We start from the raw sequence: 19,818 nt of genomic DNA, 5'->3' as shown, positions 1-19,818 counted from the left end.
TACGAAGAAGAACTCTGGCCCCTTGCGTTCGATAGGGTACCCACAGCGGAGAGGTGGTTGTTTAGGCCGTCCTCCCCGTCTTACGTTCGAGTCCCGTCTCGGTGCGGCTGACCAGAGGTTTAAGAGAAAGAAATAGAGCTCAGGACTCCCCTGTCGAGTTGAGCATGGGTCCACGCGTTGGACCAAGAGAAAGGCAAGAAATAACGATAGGTAAGAGGGCAGAGAATTGGTTGCCAGGAGTCACCACCCCTCTCCCACCGATGCACGGGGATTCAACCTATACTCACGTCTCTGGTCCTGTGATCCCGGGATCAAGAAGGTAGCCGGCGAGCTTTCCCTTTGCTCCCTGGTTGGTCCCTCGGAGACTTGCAATTACCGCCCGGAGGATGGCCGGAGGTCCGGAAAAACTTCCCAGGCAAAAGGGCCCGGTGCCGGCTGAAGGTTTTGGGGTCCCGCGGCCAGCCACACGGGAGCACCGCAAGACTCCCGGGTTTCGGCACCAGCTGTTACGGAAAAATCCCAAGTGTGCTTGTCCACCTGGCCCTATGAGAGAAGCCCACGGGTTCTGCGGAGATCAAGGAGGAAGCCAGCCAGGAGCAAAGTAAAGCAAAGAAGCTTTATTGCGCAACAGGAGCAGCCAAGACTGTTCAACGGGGAAAGGGGTGACATGGACTTTTAAAACTTCACAAAACATCCCAGAATACCCTTCAGGAACGTCATCATCACATGGGGAAAACGTCAGATGATTGACAGGAGGAAGGGGGGGGGTTTCAGGATCTACATATGGGGAAAACAAGTTTAGCATAACGATCAAGGTGGCAGGAACAGGTAAATGGTTTAAGGGTGGGTACAATACACATAGAGAGTTTCCACTGGGGAAGAACAATAGGGGATCCTTGGGAGGATGTCTGCTACTATGGTAACTGATGGATGAGGATTGAGTGGATTATTGGGAGGGGTGCATTTCCTGGATGAGGACGTGACTGCCTGCTGAAAGGATTATGAAGGTCATCGACACAAAGTCCAAAAATTATATATGTTCAAGAAAGTGTACTTCTGATGGTCGGAGGATGGCGGGAACCGAGGGGATGGAGAGTCCATCTCCTGAGGAGAAGATAGACACTCGAACTGAGCAGATTGGACACTGCGTTCAGGAGTTACGGATTTTACAATAATAAACATTTCGAGCTGTCAAAAACAGGCCACCCAGTCTTTAAATTGTCCATTTGATACATTGTTGCAAGTTATAATTAATAGTTTCCCCAACTGGATACATTTTGGTTTCGATTCCATTGTTCTCCCAGCAGGGAGCCTGTCAATACCCACTTAGCGTTCAGTCAAGCGTGAAGGTGATGATTGAATCATAGTATCCGAGCTGAACGTTCCATTTTGCAGGCTGAGCTGGATGCATGCTCCTGATTGGCGGGCCTGCCGCTCATTGAGAAAATGGTGTGTAGCGAAGCGCTTCTGACAGGCGAAGCGGTACGGGTTTTTAGGCTTTATGTACAGCCTTTTGAAGGGGGTTATTGGGGAAAATCAGTGTGCTGCTTGTGAGACCGTGTGGGGAAACATGTGGAGGGGTTCTCGGGGCCCAGGGGAAGTGTCCTAAAGGCGATCCGGTGAGTCCCGGCTGGCCGCCTTGTCAGCAGGCCTCCGGGAAGAGCGCTCCCCCTGCCGGTTTCCCTATCAATACAAAGGATTCCCTTGTCAGTCAGTTCTGACTTCATGCATTGACTGGAAGGAAGAAGAAACCAGGTTGATTAATCTCCCAGAAATCCCTTCGTTTCCCTCCACATTTTGCATTGCTAGAAGGCTAGAGACTTATTTCTTCTCCTCTTCCTTCTCCTCTTTCTTTTCAAAAAGATAGCTCATGGTCTGGGATGTGGTGCAGTCCAGCCCTGGTTCCCAGCAAGACTCATCCATGCTTGCTCAGGGAACCATTCCTTCCCCCCGTCCTACAAATTCTGTAACAGAACAATGTATTTGCTTTGTAGGATTTGCTAGAGCTTCTCATTAAAATGGACAGAACTTGGCAGAAGACCAAAGGATTCCTTCCGATCTCTCAGAGGCTTCCTCAAACCACAGATGGATGAGCAAGAGTCATAGAATCATAGAATCCTAGAGTTGGAAGAGACCCCAAGGGCCATCCAGTCCAACCCCCTGCCAAGCAGGAAACACCATCAAAGCATTCCTGACAGATGGCTGTCAAGCCTCCGCTTTAAGACCTCCAAAGAAGGAGACTCCACCACACTCCTTGGCAGCAAATTCCACTGTCCAACAGCTCTTACTGTCAGGAAGTTCTTCCTAATGTTTAGGTGGAATCTTCTTTCTTGTAGTTTGAATCCATTGCCCCGTGTCCGCTTCTCTGGAGCAGCAGAAAACAGCCTTTCTCCCTCCTCTATATGACATCCTTTTATATATTTGAACATGGCTATCATATTACCCCTTAACCTTCTCTTCTCCAGGCTAAACATACCCAGCTCCCTAAGCCGTTCCTCATAAGGCATCGTTTCCAGGCCTTTGACCATTTTGGTTGCCCTCCTCTGGACACGTTCCAGCTTGTCAGTATCCTTCTTGAACTGTGGTGCCCAGAACTGGACACAGTATTCCAGGTGAGGTCTGACCAGAGCAGAATACAGTGGTACTATTACTTCCCTTGATCTAGATGCTATACTCCTATTGATGCAGCCCAGAATTGCATTGGCTTTTTTAGCTGCTGCATCACACTGTTGACTCATGTCAAGTTGATGGTCTACCAAGACTCCTAGATCCTTTTCACATGTACTGCTCTCAAGCCAGGTGTCACCCATCCTGTATTTGTGCCTTTCATTTTTTTTGCCCAAGTGTAGTACTTTACATTTCTCCTTGTTAAAATTCATCTTGTTTGCTTTGGCCCAGTTCTCTAATCTGTTAAGGTCATTTTGAAGTGTGATCCTGTCCTCTGGGGTATTAGCCACCCCTCCCAATTTGGTGTCATCTGCAAACTTGATCAGGATACCCTGAAGCCCATCCTCCAAGTCATTGATGAAGATGTTGAATAAGACTGAGCCCAAGACAGAACCCTGTGGCACCCCACTAGTCACTTCTCTCCAGGATGAAGAGGAGCCATTGATGAGCACCCTTGATGAGTCAGCTGGCCCTGAAGCAGGAAGAGGACATGCCAACCAAACTGGGAGCACTGGGGGATTCTGGGAAAACCAAGTGCAGAAGATCCTGGGTGAGGAGGACACCCTCCGCTCAGAGGTGCAGAGCCAGCAGTTGAGGCAGTTCTGCTGCCAGGAGGCCAACGGACCCCGAGAGGTTTGCAGCCGACTCTACCATCTCTGTCGTCAGTGGCTGAAGCCGGAAAGGCACACGAAAGCTGAGATGCTGGACCTGGTGATCTTGGAGCAGTTCCTGGCTGTCCTTCCCCCGGAGATGGAGAGCTGGGTGAGGGAATGCGGAGCAGAGACCAGTTCCCAGGCGGTGGCCCTGGCTGAAGGTTTCCTCCTGAGTCAGGCAGAGGAGAGAAAGCAGGTGAGAGAGACTTTCCTCTGGATACTCCCAAGGGGCTTCAAAGAGGACAGAGAACATCCCATAATGGTCTGCTGATGGCCCATCCTTTTTCTGGGAAAGTATCCATGGCATGAGATCTCACACCCTTCAAGTCTTTGTCATTCTCTTTCTAATAATTCTCTCCATTTTCTGTTTTGAATCCTTGTTTCTTTTTCAGGGAAAGGATCATTTTGCAGAAATGGACCTGGATTCCTGTGAGGCAGAGAGGCCTCCGTTGGACACCAGAGAGAGGCCACTGGGTAAGGAGGAAGGTGGATTTTCTTCCTTTGGTCTCATTCGGTTGGTTTTCTAACTCATTTGAGGGTTCTTTTCATCTTGTTTTGGGGGGAGACAGTTGGGAACAAGGGTCCTGAGGAGGGGAGATGTATTTTTGCACAACAAACATATGAAATGGGCACAAACTTAGAGATGCCCTGGAATCATAGAGTTGGAAGAGACCACAAGGGCCATCCACTCGAACCCCCCGCCAAGCAGGAAAGACCATCAAAGCATTCCTGACAGATGGCTGTCAAGCCTCCGCTTCAAGACTCCACCACACTCCTGGGCAGCAAATTCCACTGTCCAACAGCTCTTACTGTCAGGAAGTTCTTCCTCATGTTTAGGTGGAATCTTCTTTCTTGTAGTTTGAATCCATTGCTCCGTGTCCGCTTCTCTGGAGCAGCAGAAAACAACCTTTCTCCTTCCTCTATATGACATCCTTTTATATATTTGAACATGGCTATCATACCTGTTTTACCTGTGAGAGAAGCAGGCACTCCTGGCGTCCTGCTTACCTTTTTTCTCTTGCAGGTGACAGAATGATGCCAGCAAGACCTCCTCATCCGTCTTTTCATGGGGGCAGAAGGGAAGCAGCGGCTGTGGAACCAGATCAGGTCAGGGGAAGCTGCCTTGTGGGGACAGAGGCCGAGGGATGGAGAATGTCATGGACTGGTTGGGCACAGAGGAATGGTGGGATGAAGCAGCCAGGGAACCAGGAAGGGAAGATGGCTCAGAGCCCAAGAAGTGGAGGTAGAAGAAGGATGGGCAGTCAGAGGGGGAAGAGGGAGAAGCCTGGGAAGAGGAGGTGCCAGAAGCTGAAGGGGTAACAGGGCTTAGTGAGCTGGGAGACTCTGTGGCAGAATGCAGTGCAGAATCAGAGGCAGAAGAGGAAGGAGGTGAGTGGAAGGAGGGAGGTCGAGAGGCAGAGGTGAGTCAGGAGAAGGAGGAGCCACTGGTGTCTCCCTCTCCTTTTGCCTGAAGCCACCCTCCCTGCTTGTCTCTCAGAGCCAGGAGACCCCCTGCATTGCGGGAATCTCTGCTAGATAATTCAAGACAGATGGCCATTCAAACCAGGCTTCCTTTATTTCTATATTGATCACTGAATGATAAATTGGTTTCTAAGCAGTGGACAAATGAGAACAAATAGTGACCTGGATTCACCTAACTAGCCCCATCCGCTGAAAAATGGGGCCTGCCCTCCATTCCTCCCCTCTCCATGCCCCCATGAACCCCTTGAATTTGACTCTAGGGCATTCAGAGGGAACTCCCCAGAGCAGCTCAATGTGCAGCAAAGCAATCCTACTGAAACAAGACCACGATTTACAGGAAGGAAACAAGAGAGCATTGTGTAGCAGATCATATTTCTGCTTTCTCAGAGGAGGACATTTCCCTTTTTCTTTCAGGCTCCAGTGTGCTTTGAAGATGTCGCTGTTTGTTTCACGGACGAGGAGTGGGCGTTGCTGGATCCTGACCAGAGAGCTCTGCATAAGGACGTCATGGAGGAGAATTGTGGGATCTTGGCCTCTCTTGGTAAGGCTCCCTGTGGGATCGTCATATCTGCCTGGAAATTAAAAAAAATACCTTTATGTGACCAACCTCATATATTTTCACAGAGCTCAACAGCGCCCGCTATAACACCTGGGAACCTGACACCCCCACAATAAACAGCAAATTACAAGGTTTTTTTTTAAACGATCTTCCTCAAATTATTCCTTTTTCAACCACAATTGGGCTGCTCTGAACTGCCCTGGCCATCTTAAATGTCAGCTTCAGAATTGTTAGGAAAGATAAGTAGCTTCAGGTTTTCTGTTTTTGTTTTTGCTCCTGTCAGTCTTGGGTTGACCAAAGAGACGACTGACATTGGAGATGGAGGGGATGCCATGACTGGGCCAAACAAAATCCATCCCAGAGAAGAGCCAGGCTTATTGAATCTCAGGTGGTAGTAGCAGCAGTGATGATGATGAAGATGATAATAATAATTCTTAATTGGAAGTACCACTGTACTAATTACAATAATTTAGTTATACCCTACCGATCTGTCTGGGTAGAGTCAGCCACTCTGAGCGGCTTCCAATACATATACATATATATAAACATGAAACATAAATAATAATAATCTGATCCCATATAAAAAGAACCTTAAATTTAAAATGAACAACTTATACTAGTGGCCAAAATTGTGGAAACCATTTGTGAAAAGTGTATTTCTGAGGTTTGATGGCTCATAACATCACTTTTGTGTGGAGTAATACCATAAAATCATAGATCAATGGAAAGATAATTTAATGAAGAATGTGCAATAACTTTTATGAAGGAGTGTTTATCAGAACAGAAGCCATAAAGAAAAAACGTGAAACCTTTGGTAACCCTTGGTAACCTTTAGTTTTAATTACGGCCTTACAACTCCTTCCCATGAAGCAATCCAAGTTTTTAGTTCTGCAGCTATAATAATGTGGAACCATGATTGAATTATTGCCTCTGTTAATTGGGCTTTATTGCTGGGTTGCTTCTGACAAACAAGTTTTTTTCGTCGGCTCCATAGATTTCCGATTGGGTTAAAGTTTGGGCAATTCCTAGGGGCCATTCCAGCAGTGGAATGGGATTATCTTGAAAGCACCTTTTGCACACAGCAGTAACATGACATGGAGCTGAATCCTGTTGAAGTGGGGTGTGTGTGTTTGTGTGTGTTTGTGTGTGTTTATGCTTCAGTATCTGGGAAAAGATCACCTGCAGAACGCTTCAGTTTGGGCTCAAGTATTTCATTCAGGGATTTTGGGGCGTTTACATCCTCATTAATGACGCAAATTCTGTCCACACCTTTTGGTGCCATACAACCCCAGATCATCATACTATCTGGGTGTTTCACGGTCGGTGTAATGCATTCAACTTCACATTGCATTGCACCATGTCATCTTGTATACACCCAGATGGTTTTCTTCTGTCATGTAGGGACAGTCTCTCCATTCTTCGATCGTCACTTGCCTTTGTGCACCTTTTCCTGCCTTTTCCAGTCTGATTTTGGAGTGACTGAGTCTCCTTATACCTCTTCAGAAATATAGAAATTCCAGCTTTGGTTAACTTTTCCCCAATCTCTCTTCTAATTTCTTCATAACTGTAGCCTTGTTCACTTAATAGTACAATTTTACATCGCTTTCTGGGTGACCAGTCACCTCTTAATGCCATTTCTGTAATTTTATTATGTTTTACAACCTCACTAAATGAAAGAACACAAAAAACCAACCAACCTGATAGCAATCAAATAACACACTGTCAAAAGTCAAGCTAAGCAAGTTGTGCTTCCTTTTTCTGGTTATTTGGCTATAACGTTTGATAGAATACAGGTAATTGAACAAACTTTGTTGAATTGCATTATTGATTAAATTATCTTTCCATTGATATATAATTTTATGATATTACTCCAAAAGAAGTGGTGTTATGAGCCATCAAACCTCTGAAATACACTTTCCCCCAAAAGGCTTCTACAATTTTGACCACTACTGTATATCAAACAAAGCAACATTCAACAACCCATCAGAAACTAATAATAAATATGTTGGTTAATGACAAACAACACAGGTAATGAACACACACCCAATTCCTTTCAGTTCTTCTCCATTTGTTCCTGAGCCTCTAATCCACAGGTGTCAAACACAAGGCCCGGGGGCCTAATCCGGCCCGCCAGACCTCGTCATGTGGCCCGCGTAGCGAAGCCGGGCCCGGAGATGCGCAGCGGGTGGCGCTTGGCCGGATTCCCAGCCGCTTCCTTACTCCCCCACCTGCTCCTTTTCTCCGCACCCCCCACCTCCTCCAGCCTCGCAGCGCTGCTCTAGCAGACAGCAGCCGCAACACTCCCGAGATTTCAGACCGCGCTGAAGGTGGCAGCCTCGATCCATCCGCCCTGGTTTCGGAGTGGGATTAGCCGGCGTTTCTAGAGCGCGTCGCGCAAAAGCACTTGAGGCGCTTGTTAGCGGGTGGAGGGAGCAGTCACCTCGGAGCAGGGAGCTCGAGGAGGCTTTTAGGGCTTGTGGATTTTACAAGTAGCGGCGGGGAAACTGTGGGGGAGCCGCTTCGCCCCTTTAGTGCAGCGCCAGCCTCGCTACCTTTTTTGGGGGGGGCTACTGGTGGCTACTGGCAGCTTCCTTGGTGCGGGATTGGTGAGAGAAGAACCGTTTTGACATCTGGAACGTAACAAGGAAATGAGACAGAAGTCTGAGCTTGCAGTTGGTGGCCAAGATTCTTCGCCCTTTTAGTGCAGCGCCAGCCTCGCTACCTTTTTTTTTTTTTACCTGGCAGAAAGTGCCGCCGTGTCAATCCCTAGCAAGCGGCTTTAGCACCGGGGCAGCCCCAATCCTGGCAGAGACGCTGCCGCCGTGTGCGCGCTTACCTGGGAGCAATCCCCTTTCTACACAGCGGGACTGACTTTCGAATCTGGCGGCTGGGGGAGGGTGTCTTTCTTGAGCCAGTGCGAGCGCATCCTGGCTTCTTAGTCAATGTCCTCTTTATTCCTAATGAGGCAGGGTGGGGGAGGTTCGGGACTCTCCGTGGGGAGACCGCAGCAGAAGGCGGAATGGCCGGAGCATTGGCTGCAGCCCCAGGAGCACATCACAGCTCGGGATCTCAGCCAAGGCAAGCAGCCGATGAGCCTGGCTGCAACAACCCTTCCGGTGCTCGTTGTTGCTGCTGCTGTTGCTGCAGCCTTCCGATCCTCCTTCCTTACCCCCCCCCACGCGCGCCACCCCTCCCCCCAATCTGTGCAGACGCCTCCGCTCCGAGCCCCCCTCGCATTGCAGGGGATGATGATCGTGACTGGCGGGGGTGATTTGGTGTTGATCGCACATTATCACTGGCAGGTTGGACTGGTTGCTGATGGATGGCTTCTACCAACGGGGCCTGCCCGTGCACACCCAAGGAGGGAGGGAGAGAAGGAGCAACTCATTCGCTAATCTTTATTATTTAATAATTTATGATAATAAAGAGTGGACACATAGTCCTACAGATACAACCGGCCCTTTGAGGGTGACCAAACTGCTGGTGCGGCCCCCGATGAATTTGAGTTTGACACCCCTGCAGTCTAATCCCTTTTTGTCTCCATTGCAGATTGTGATGAATCGGAAATCGAGAACAAATGTGACCACAACAAAATCCCCAGAGAGGAGAAGCCAATTACAAAATTGGAGTGTGGAGAAAGCTGCAGTCAGAGCCCCCATTCCACTTCCCATCAACAAAATCTCATTGGAAAGAAACTCTATCAGTGCATGGAATGTGGAAAGAGCTTCAGTACGAGCTCCACTCTCGCTTCCCATCAAAGAATTCATACAGGGGAGAAACCCTATCAGTGTGTGGAATTTGGGAAGAGCTTCAGTCAAAGCTCCTCTCTCACTTCCCATCAAGGAATTCATATAGGGGAGAAACGCCATCAGTGTGTGGAATGTGGAAAGAGCTTCAGTACGAGCTCCAATCTCACTTCCCATCAAAGAATTCATACAGGGGAGAAACCCTATCAGTGTGTGGAATGTGGAAAAAGCTTCAGTCATGGCTCCCATCTCACTTCCCATCTGAGAATTCATACAGGGGAGAAACCATATCAGTGTGTGGAATGTGGAAAGAGCTTCAGGAGAAAGGACAAGCTCACTTCCCATCAGAGAATTCATACAAGGGAGAAACCCTATCAGTGCTGTGAATGTGGAAAGAGCTTCAGGAGAAAGGACAAGCTCACTTCCCATCAGAGAATTCATACAAGGGAGAAACCCTATCAGTGCTCCGAATGTGGAATGTGCTTCACTCAGAGCTCCCATCTCACTTCCCATCAACGAATTCATATAGGGGAGAAACCCTATCAGTGTGTGGAATGTGGAAAGAGCTTCAGTATGAGCTCCAATCTCACTTCCCATCAAAGAATTCATACAGGGGAGAAACCCTATCAGTGTGTGGAATGTGCAAAGAGCTTCAGTCACAGCTCCTCTCTCAGTAAGCATCAAAGAATTCATACAGGGGAGAAACCCTATCAGTGTGTGGAATGTGGAAAGAGCTTCAGTCAGATCTTCTCTCTCACTTCCCATCAGAGAATTCATACAGGGGAGAAACGCCATCAGTGTGTGGAATGTGGAAAGAGCTTCAGTAAGAGCTCCATTCTCACTTCCCATCAAAGAATTCATACAGGGGAGAAACCCTATCCGTGTGTGGAATGTGGAAAGAGCTTCAGGAGAAAGGACAAGCTCACTTCCCATCAGAGAATTCATACAGGGGAGAAACCCTATCCGTGTGTGGAATGTGGAAAGAGCTTCAGGAGAAAGGACAAGCTCACTTCCCATCAGAGAATTCATATAGGGGAGAAACCCCATCAGTGTGTGGAATTTGGGAAAAGCTTCAATACGAGCTCCAATCTGACTTCCCATCAGAGAATTCATACAATTCATGTGGAATGTGGATTGTGGAATGTGGAAAGAGCTTCATTGATAGCACCAAACTCACTTCCCATAAAAGAATCCATATAGAGGTTGGAAAAACCATTATACAGCTTTAGGAGCCAGGCAAATCTGGACCTTTTAAACCAGACCTTTGGCTGATTGACATCTAATGCCCTTTTAAAATGTGATTTTTCGTGTTTTTATGTTGTGGTTTTATTTGTAACCATCCTAAGACCTGTGGGTATAGGGAGTAGGGGCCAACTCTTAAAGGCCTATGGGTCTCTGCCCCCCCATGAAATATTTGAGGAGGCCACCCCCCAGTTTTTTGGGTGTTTTTTTTTCAAACGCAACCTTTCATTCTTCCGCAACTTGCCATACAATTTCTCTTTCAATTTGCCCTCTTAAAAACAAAAAAACAAAAAGAACGCACAAAGGTCATGAGTGAAACACGATACAAGAAAATACAAACGTGGACAGGTCCCATCTTTGCAGGCCAAACACAAAAGTTGCTTTAAAGCAGGGTTTCCCAACCTTGGGTCCCCAGCGGCTCCCGGACTACAGTTCCCATCATCCCCCCCCATTGGTCCTGCTAGCTAGGGGTGATGGGAGTCCAAAAACAGGTGGAGACTCGAGTTTCCTTTAAAGGGGAAGTAGGCTGGACCTGTGACACCCTCTGCTGGCCAAAAGCACTGCCCCAGAATCTGAACCACCCCCAGTACTACTAATTGGAATTTATAGATCGCAAAACTGAAGTTTGATCAGCACTTCAACCTCTAGAGAGCTTCTTGGTGCTTTCTGCCCCATCTGGAGTACCCACAGAATTGTGGCTTCTACTGGCAACACACATAGGAGAACATATGAGATACAAACCTGGAAAGGGCCGCACCAAATGCACATCCGGTGTGAAGAGGTAACTATTCCCACTGTTGAACAATCCCACAGGTAGAGGAGATGAAATGCTAGAAGTGTTCTCTGGGGCAAGGGGAGCTGCTGGGAAATTGAACTACAGGCTCAAAATATGACTTTTCTTAAAGAAGTGGCTGACAACCTGCTCTTTCTCTCTGTTCCACCAGAATCAAAAGAAGAAGTTGAGGTATCAGAGTGGTGCCTGGTTCAATAAATTGAAGTTGAATCTTTAAAATACAGAAGCGTTTTGGGTCCTAAGTTATTGATTCTGGGAGGAGATGACACACAGATGATGATGATGATGATGATGATGATGATTGCTGCTGCTGCTGCTGCTGCTACTGCTACTACTTCCAGTTCTCTGTTCCACCTGAATCAGGAGAGCAGGTTGATGTTATTAGACCAGTGATATTGCATTGACCTGTCATTTATGTTGAGTGGCTTCCTTTTGTTGTTGTTTTACCTTTGTTTATGCTTTAAATTAGAGGCTACCTTGGCAGTAAATGCATGTAAGTTGGAACTTGGTCTAGACAGCAGAGGAAGTTTACAGTGGATTCCAGAGAAATTCTTCCCAGGAGGCTAGCAGATTTCCCTTCCTTCCTTCCATTTGTGTCCCATTCAGCCACAGGTTCTGCACATTGCAGATTTAGACTCTGCCAAACAATACTGGGATCGTCTACGTCAGATACACCTGCAGGGCTTCTCTTGGGATGAATTTACTGCCTTCATCTCATGGACATTAATGCAGTTAATCCAATTATCCTTGCACATCAGATTGATACGTTAGTCACACCTGTGGTGAGGATTAGACAATGGTCCCCCGGTTCATACATTCTTGCACGCATAGGTGAATCTGCGGCAAGCAACCAATATAGATGACTGCATTTATACATATATTTTTTTGCAAAGATAAGGGATGTGGTGGCAAGCAGCCAATACAGAACCATCCCAGGTGCTCTCTTAGTCAGGTGGCGGGACATACTAAACTCAGGGCATCCTTAACTCTTTATATTGTCACTCCTATCGAAGGAGTGAATCAAAAAGGGAATCATGTGGGACCTCGAAGCTGAAATAATGATGTAAGATATGAGACTGCGCTCTACAAATGTCTCTGGAAGAAATGCCCTCTGACATGATGTAAGCACAAAGTGAATGAACTTGTGTGTCTCCATGCCCGATTGTGGCCATCAGGACCTGTCCGAAGGAGACCCAGGAACCAGCCCAGCAAGGCTTCAGGAAGAGAGCCACTCCCACCCTGGGACCCAAGGCGAAGGCCTCCAGCTCCGAGCCCCAAAGCGCCCTCTCCTTGCCCCCCATCCTGACCTGCCAAGGGCCGAAGGGAAGCTCTCCAAGGGCGGCTTGGCTCCCGGCTCTTGCTCCGCTCCTTTTCCCTGCAAGTTGGACAAGGGAGGGAGATGCTCAGAGCCCAGACAAGAGCCAGAATCCCCCCCAAAAGCACCCCTCCCCATAGGCGGAGCCAGGGGGGCAGCTGCCCCATAGATCCTGTAAAATAATAAACAGCTGAGAGAGGGCTGAGCTGGGCGGACTCGGCTTTGCAAGGGTTAAAGGGAGCAGAGCTGCCTTCCTAGAGAGGCCAGGAAGCAGGGGGGCCAAGTCCTCCAAAGCCCAGGCCCCTCCCTCCCTCCCTCCCTCCCTCCCCACTCCTCTCCTGCAAGGGCTGCCTGGCTGTCCCCTCCTGGGATCTGGTGAGTGGGGAGGCGGTGGGGGTCCCAGGGCTGCAGCAGGGGAGGGGGCCAGCCTGGGGGGGGGGGCTGGTCTGCTCATGCAGGGGGAGGAGAGGGTCCTGCCAGGGAGGGGCCAGGTCTGCAACGCTCTCCTTCCTGGAGATCACAGGATCCCAAATGGCTCCCACGAAATCTCCCTTTTTCGAACAAAGGAGTCCCTGGGACTTTTAACTCTGTGTGACTTCGCTCAGCGTCATTGCACAACAGAGGAAACATGGGCAGATGGTTTTCTAAAGCTGTACGAGGTGGTGGACTAGCCCCCCCCCAAAAGAACCCACATGGAAGAAGGAAGGAAAGAAAGAAAGAAAGAAAGAAAGAAAGAAAGAAAGAAAGAAAGAGGGGAGAGAAAGGCCAGGAATAAAGGGAGGGATCCCAGCCCATAGTCTGGCTGCTGCATTACAAACCAGTTTCCCAGTGTCTCCAAGGGCAGCTCCACACGGAGGCCACTGCAGCAATCCCCTCGCACCCAGAGCAGGGCATCCCAGGACCACATCCTCTCTGTCCCAAAGGGATTGTTGCTGGAAAACCAGCCGGAAATGGGCGCTTGCTACTCACTGAGCCTCCAGGGACATCAGCATCAATGGCTGTGTGTGTGTGTGTTAAGATATCTAATAGAATAATGATGCTAAAATACCTTCCTAAATTACAGGGGAAGTGTCTTTGGCCCTGCCCACTTGGCCCTCAGGGGGTTGGCAAGATACATACCTGGCCCTCAGAGCAAAGAAAAAGAGATCCCACCCAAGGAGTCTGTCTTGAGAGCGGCAGAGATTCCAAGTGCAAGAAAAGGAGACAGAAGCAGGGGAGTGGGAGTGGGGGTGGGGAGCAACTCCTGAGGACCCCCGGGTGAGGACCCCCACTAGAGCCAAGCATCCATTTCCCACAAGATACAAATGACTCCCTTGTCAGTCAGTTCTGACTTCATGCATTGACTGTAAGGCAGCAGAGACCAGGTTGATTAATCTCACAGAAATCCCTTCAGTTGCCTCCACATTTTGCATTGCTAGAAGGCTAGAGACTTATTTCTTCTCCTCTTCCTTCTCCTCCCAGCAAGACTCATCCATGCTTGCTCAGGGAACCATTCCCTCCCCCCGTCCTACAAATTCTGTAACAGAACAATGTATTTGCTTTGTAGGATTTGCTAGAGCTTCTCATTAAGACGGACAGAACTTGGCAGAAAACCAAAGGATTCCTTCCGATCTCTCAGAGGCTTCCTGAGACCACAGATGGATGAGCGAGACTCAGCTGGCCCCAAAGGAGGAAGAGGACATGCCATCCAAACTGGGAGCAGTGGGGGATTCTGGGAAAACTCTGTGCAGAAGATCCTGGGTGAGGAGGACACCCTCCGCTCAGAGGTGCAGAGCCGGCAGTTGAGGCAGTTCTGCTGCCAGGAGGCCAAAGGACCTCGAGAAATTTGCAGCCGACTCTACCACTTTTGCCACCAGTGGCTGAAGCCAGAAAGGCACACGAAAGCTGAGATGCTGGACCTGGTGATCTTGGAGCAGTTCCTGGCTGTCCTTCCCCCAGAGATGGAGAGCTGGGTGAGGGAATGCGGAGCGGAGACCAGTTCCCAGGCGGTGGCCCTGGCCGAAGGTTTCCTCCTGAGTCAGGCAGAGGAAAGAAAGCAGGTGAGAGAGACTTTCCTCTGGATACTCCCAAGAGGCTCCAAAGAGGACAGAGAACATCCCATAATGGTCTGCTAATGGCCCATCCGTTTCCTGGGAAAGCATCCATGGAATGAGATCGCACACCCTTCAAGTCTTTGTCATTCTCTTTCTAATATTTCTCACCATTCTCTGTTTTGAATCCTTGTTTCTTTTTCAGGAAAAGGATCATTTTGCAGAAATGGACCTTGATTCCTGTGAGGCAGAGAGGCCTCCGTTGGACACCAGAGAGAGGCCACTGGGTAAGGAGGAAGGTGGTTTTCCTCTGTTTGGTCTCATTCTTTTTATTATTCTGTTCTTTTTATTATTCTGTTGGGTTTCCAACTCATTTGAGGGTGCTTTTCGTCTTGTTTTGGGGGGAGACAGTTGGGAACAAGGGTCCAGAGGAGGGGAGATGTATTTTTGCACAACTAACATATGAAATGGGCACAAACTTAGAGATGCCCTAGAATCCTAGAATCCTAGAGTTGGAGGAGACCACAAGGGCCATCCAGTCCAACCCCCTGCCAAGCAGGAAACACCATCAAAGCATTCCGCACAGATGGCTGTCAAGCCTCCGCTTCAAGACCTCCAAAGAAGGAGACTCCACCACACTCCTTGGCAGCAAATTCCACTGTCCAACAGCTCTTACTGTCAGGAACCTTTCTCCTTCCTCTATATGACATCCTTTTATATATTTGAACATGGCTATCATACCTGTTTTACCTGTGAAAGAAGAAGGCACTCCTGGCATCCTGCTTACCTTTTCTCTCTTGCAGGTGACAGAATGACGCCAGCAAGACCTCCTCATCTGTCTTTTCATGGGGGCAGAAGGGAAGCAGCAGCTGTGCAACCAGATAAGGTCAGGGGAAGCTGCCTTGTGGGGACAGAGGCTGAGGGATGGAGCAATGTCATGGACTGGTTGGGCACAGAGGAATGGTGGGTGGAAGCAGCCGGGGAACCAGGAAGGGAAGATGCCTCAGAGCCCAAGAAAGAAGATTGCACCTAAACATTAGGAAGAACTTCCTGACAGTAAGAGCTGTTCAACAGTGGAATTTGCTGCCAAGGAGTGTGGTGGAGTCTCCTTCTTTGGAGGTCTTTAAGCGGAGGCTTGACAGCCATCTGTCAGGAATGCTTTGATGGTGTTTCCTGCTTGGCAGGGGGTTGGACTGGATGGCCCTTGTGGTCTCTTCCAACTCTATGATTCTAGGATTCTAAGTGGAGGTAGAAGGATGGGCGGTCAGAGGGGGAAGAGGGAGAAGCTTGGGAAGAGGAGGTGTCAGAAGCTGAAGGGGGTTACAGGGCTTAGTGAGCTGGGAGACTCTGTGGCAGAATGAAGTGCAGAATCAGAGGCAGAAGAGGAAGGAGGCGAGTGGGAGGAGGGAGGTCGAGAGGCAGAGGTGAGTCAGGATAAGGAGGAGCCACTGGTGTCTCCCTCTCCTTTTGCCTGAAGCCACCCTCCCTGCTTGTCTCTCAGAGCCAGGAGACCCCCTGCATTGCAGGAATCTCTGCCAGATAATTCAAGACAGATGGCCATCCAAACCAGGCTTCCTTTATTTCTATATTGATCACTGAATGATAAATTGGTTTCTAAGCAGTGGACAAATGAGAACAAATAGTGAGCTGGATTCACCTAACCAGCCCCATCCACTTAAAAATGGGGCCTGCCCCCCATTCCTCCCCCTCTCCATGCCCCCATGAACCCCTTGAATTTGACTCTAGGGCATTTGGAGGGAACTCCCTAGAACAGCTCAATGTGCAGCAAAGCAATCCTATTGAAACAACACGCGATTTACAGGAAGGAAACAGCAGAGCATTGTGTAGCAGATCATATTGATGCTGTCTCAGAGGAGGAAATTCCCCTTTTTCTTTCAGGGTCCAGTGTGCTTTGAAGATGTCGCTGTTCGTTTCACGGATGAGGAGTGGGCGTTGCTGGATCCTGACCAGAGAGCTCTGCATAAGGACGTCATGGAGGAGAATTGTGGGATCGTGGCCTCTCTTGGTAAGTCTCCCTGTGGGATCGTCATATCTGCTTGGAAATTTAAAAAATACCTCTATGTAACCAACCCCATATATTTTCACAGAGCTCAACAGCGCCCCCTACAACACCTGGGAACCTAACACCCCCACAATAAACAGTAACTTACAGTTTTTTCTTTGAACAATCTTCCTCAAATTATTCCTTTTTCTACCACGATTGGGCTGCTCTGAAGTGCCCAGGCCATCTTAAATGTCAGCTTCAGAATTGTTAGGAAAGATAAGTAGCTTCAGGTTTTCTGTTTTTGTTTTTTCTCCTGTCAGTCTTGGGTTGACCAAAGAGACGACTGACCTTGGAGATGGAGGGGATGCCATGACTGGGCTAAACAACATCCATCCCAGAGAAGAGCCAGGCTTATTGAATCTCAGGTGGTAGTAGCAGTGAGGATGTTATAGCCTGCTGGGAACCTTAGTTCTTAAAATAAATGCCAAACACGGTATTTAGGAGAAATTGAAAGTAAGCGTTTTTATTGCTGAGCAATAGGTCCAGGGAGTCATCTCCAAAAAAAAACTGGACATTAATCACAGGTATCCAAAGGTTTTTATAGATCCTTCAAACGTTACATATTCATATCTTGCATTAAGCATCAAGCCAATGAGCATATGACAGCAACCTAGAAATCCAACCCTCTTGTCCCCAGAAGACTCTCTGAACTTCACCCTAGTTAGCTGAGGCAAGGAGATTTACTTCTGCTTTCTTGTAACAACCTTCTGCCCCTGTGAACTCTCCCCCAATTCCTTTCGTTGCGCCATTGTTTCAGCTTGGTCAGCATATAAATCTCATTATGTCAGACTTGGTCAAACTCTATATGTATCTCAGACACCCAGAACATTCTGCAGACATCCTGTTTCTCCCAACATCCTGACTCACTTGGGGACATAGGACCCATGACATAATTTATCTCTTCTGCAGTCAATCTGCCTAGCTAGATATTTCTGCTTAGTTCAGCTATAACCCACAACTCTTTTTAAGAAGCATTCCTTACAAGGTACAGTCTTAACGCATACGCATACAGAATAAAGCAAAGGTGAGATTATATGTTCCCAGGTTACAACAATGATGATGATGATGATAATAATAATTGTTAATTGGAAGTACCACTGTACTAATCACAATAATTTAGTTATACCCTGCTGATCTGTCTGGGTTGAGTCAGCCACTCTGTTCGGCTTCCAATACATACATATATATATAAACATAAAACATAAATAATAATAATCTGATCCCATATAAAAAGAACATTGAGTTTACAATGAACAACTTATACTAGTGGCCAAAATTGTGGAAACCTTTTGTGAAAAGTGTATTTCTGAGGTTTGATGGCTGATAACACAACTTTTGTGTGCAGTAATACCATAAAATTATACATCAATGAAAAGATAATTTAATGAAGAATGTAATGCAATAACTTTTATGAAGTAGTGTTTATCAGAACAGAAGACATAAAGAAAAAACATGAAACCTTTGGTAACCCTTGGTAACCTTTAGCTTTAATTATGGCCTAACCTTCCCATGAAGCGATCCAAATTTTTAGTTCTGCAACTATAATAATGTGGAACCAAGATTGAATTATTACCTCTGTTAATTGGTATTTATTACTGGGTTGCTTCTGACAAACAAGTTTCTTTAGTCGGCTCCATAGATTTCCGATTGGGTTAAAGTTTGGGCTATTCTCAGGCCATTCCAGCAGTGGAATGGGATTATCTTGAAAGCACCTTTTGCACACAGCAGCAACATGACATGGAGCTGAATACTGTTGTGTGTATGTGTGTGTGCTTCAGTATCTGGGAAAAGATCACCTGCGGAACGTTTCAGTTTGGGCTCAAGTATTTCATTCATGCATTTTGGAGCATTTAAATCCTCATTAATGACGCAAATTCTGTCCACACCTTTTGGTGCCATACAACCCCAGATCATCATACTATCTGGGTGTTTCACGGTCGGTGTAATGTACTCAACTTCACATTGCATTGCACCATGTCATCTTGTATACACCCAGATGGTTTTCTTCTGTCATGTAGGGACAGTCTCTCCATTCTTCGATCGTCACTTGCCTTTGTGCACCTTTTCCTGCCTTTTCCAGTCTGATTTTGGAGTGACTGAGTCTCCTTATACCTCTTCAGAAATATGGAAATGCCAGCTTTGGTTCGGTTTTCCACAATCTCTCTTCTAATTTTTTCACAACTGTAGCCTTGTTCACTTAATAATACTATTTTACGTTGCTTTCTGGGTGACCAGTCACCTCTTAATGCCATTTCTGTAATTTTATTATGTTTTACAACCTCACTAAATGAAAGAACACAAAAAACCAACCAACCTGATAGCAATCACATAACACACTGTCAAAAGTCAACGTAAGCAAGTTGTGCTTCCTTTTTCTGGTTATTTGGCTATAACGTGTGATGCAGCAGCTAAAAAAGCCAATGCAATTCTGGGCTGCATCAATAGGAGTATAGCATCTAGATCAAGGGAAGTAATAGTACCACTGTATTCCGCTCTGGTCAGACCTCACCTGGAATACTGTGTCCAGTTCTGGGCACCACAGTTCAAGAAGGATACTGACAAGCTGGAACGTGTCCAGAGGAGGGCAACCAAAATGGTCAAAGGCCTGGAAACAATGCCTTATGAGGAACAGCTTAGGGAGCTGGGTATGTTTAGCCTGAAGAAGAGAAGGTTAAGGGGTGATATGATAGCCATGTTCAAATATATAAAAGGATGTCATGTAGAGGAGGGAGAAAGGTTGTTTTCTGCTGCTCCAGAGAAGCGGACACGGGGCAATGGATTCAAACTACAAGAAAGAAGATTCCACCTAAACATTAGGAAGAACTTCCTGACAGTAAGAGCTGTCCGACAGGGGAATTTGCTGCCAAGGAGTGTGGTGGAGTCTCCTTCTTTGGAGGTCTTTAAGCGGAGGCTTGACAGCCATCTGTCAGGAATGCTTTGATGGTGTTTCCTGCTTGGCAGGGGGTTGGACTGGATGGCCCTTGTGGTCTCTTCCAACTCTATGATTCTATGAACATTTGATAGAATACAGGTAATTGAACAAACTTTGTTGAATTGCATTATTGATTAAATTATCTTTCCATTGATATATAATTTTATGATATTACTCCAAAAGAAGTGGTGTTATGAGCAATCAAACCTCTGAAATACACTTTCCCCCAAAAGGCTTCTACAATTTTGGCCACTACTGTATATCAAACTAAGCAACATTCAACAACCCATCAGAATCTAATAATAAATATGTTGGTTAATGACAAACAACACAG

General features: G+C 47.3%; 1 protein-coding gene and 1 pseudogene across 1 annotated transcript in view; one reads left to right on the top strand and one right to left on the bottom strand.

Annotated features, from left to right (window-relative positions):
• LOC117044872 overlaps window positions 1–19,818 on the bottom strand; it is a 934,741-nt pseudogene that overhangs the window by 745,608 nt on the left and 169,315 nt on the right.
• LOC117045003 overlaps window positions 1–19,818 on the top strand; it is a gene marked incomplete at its 5' end in the record, with an annotated part of 374,050 nt that overhangs the window by 326,858 nt on the left and 27,374 nt on the right. The window contains 1 exon segment of the mRNA XM_033145796.1: window positions 9,054–10,243. Within this exon segment, the coding sequence (XP_033001687.1) occupies window positions 9,054–10,243 (1,190 nt within the window).

The sequence above is a fragment of the Lacerta agilis genome, chromosome 4 (genome assembly GCF_009819535.1).
Source record: "Lacerta agilis isolate rLacAgi1 chromosome 4, rLacAgi1.pri, whole genome shotgun sequence".
Classification (NCBI taxonomy): Eukaryota; Metazoa; Chordata; class Lepidosauria; order Squamata; family Lacertidae; genus Lacerta; species Lacerta agilis.
Note: the sequence above shows the minus strand (reverse complement) of the source record. Positions and strands in the feature narration are given on the sequence as shown.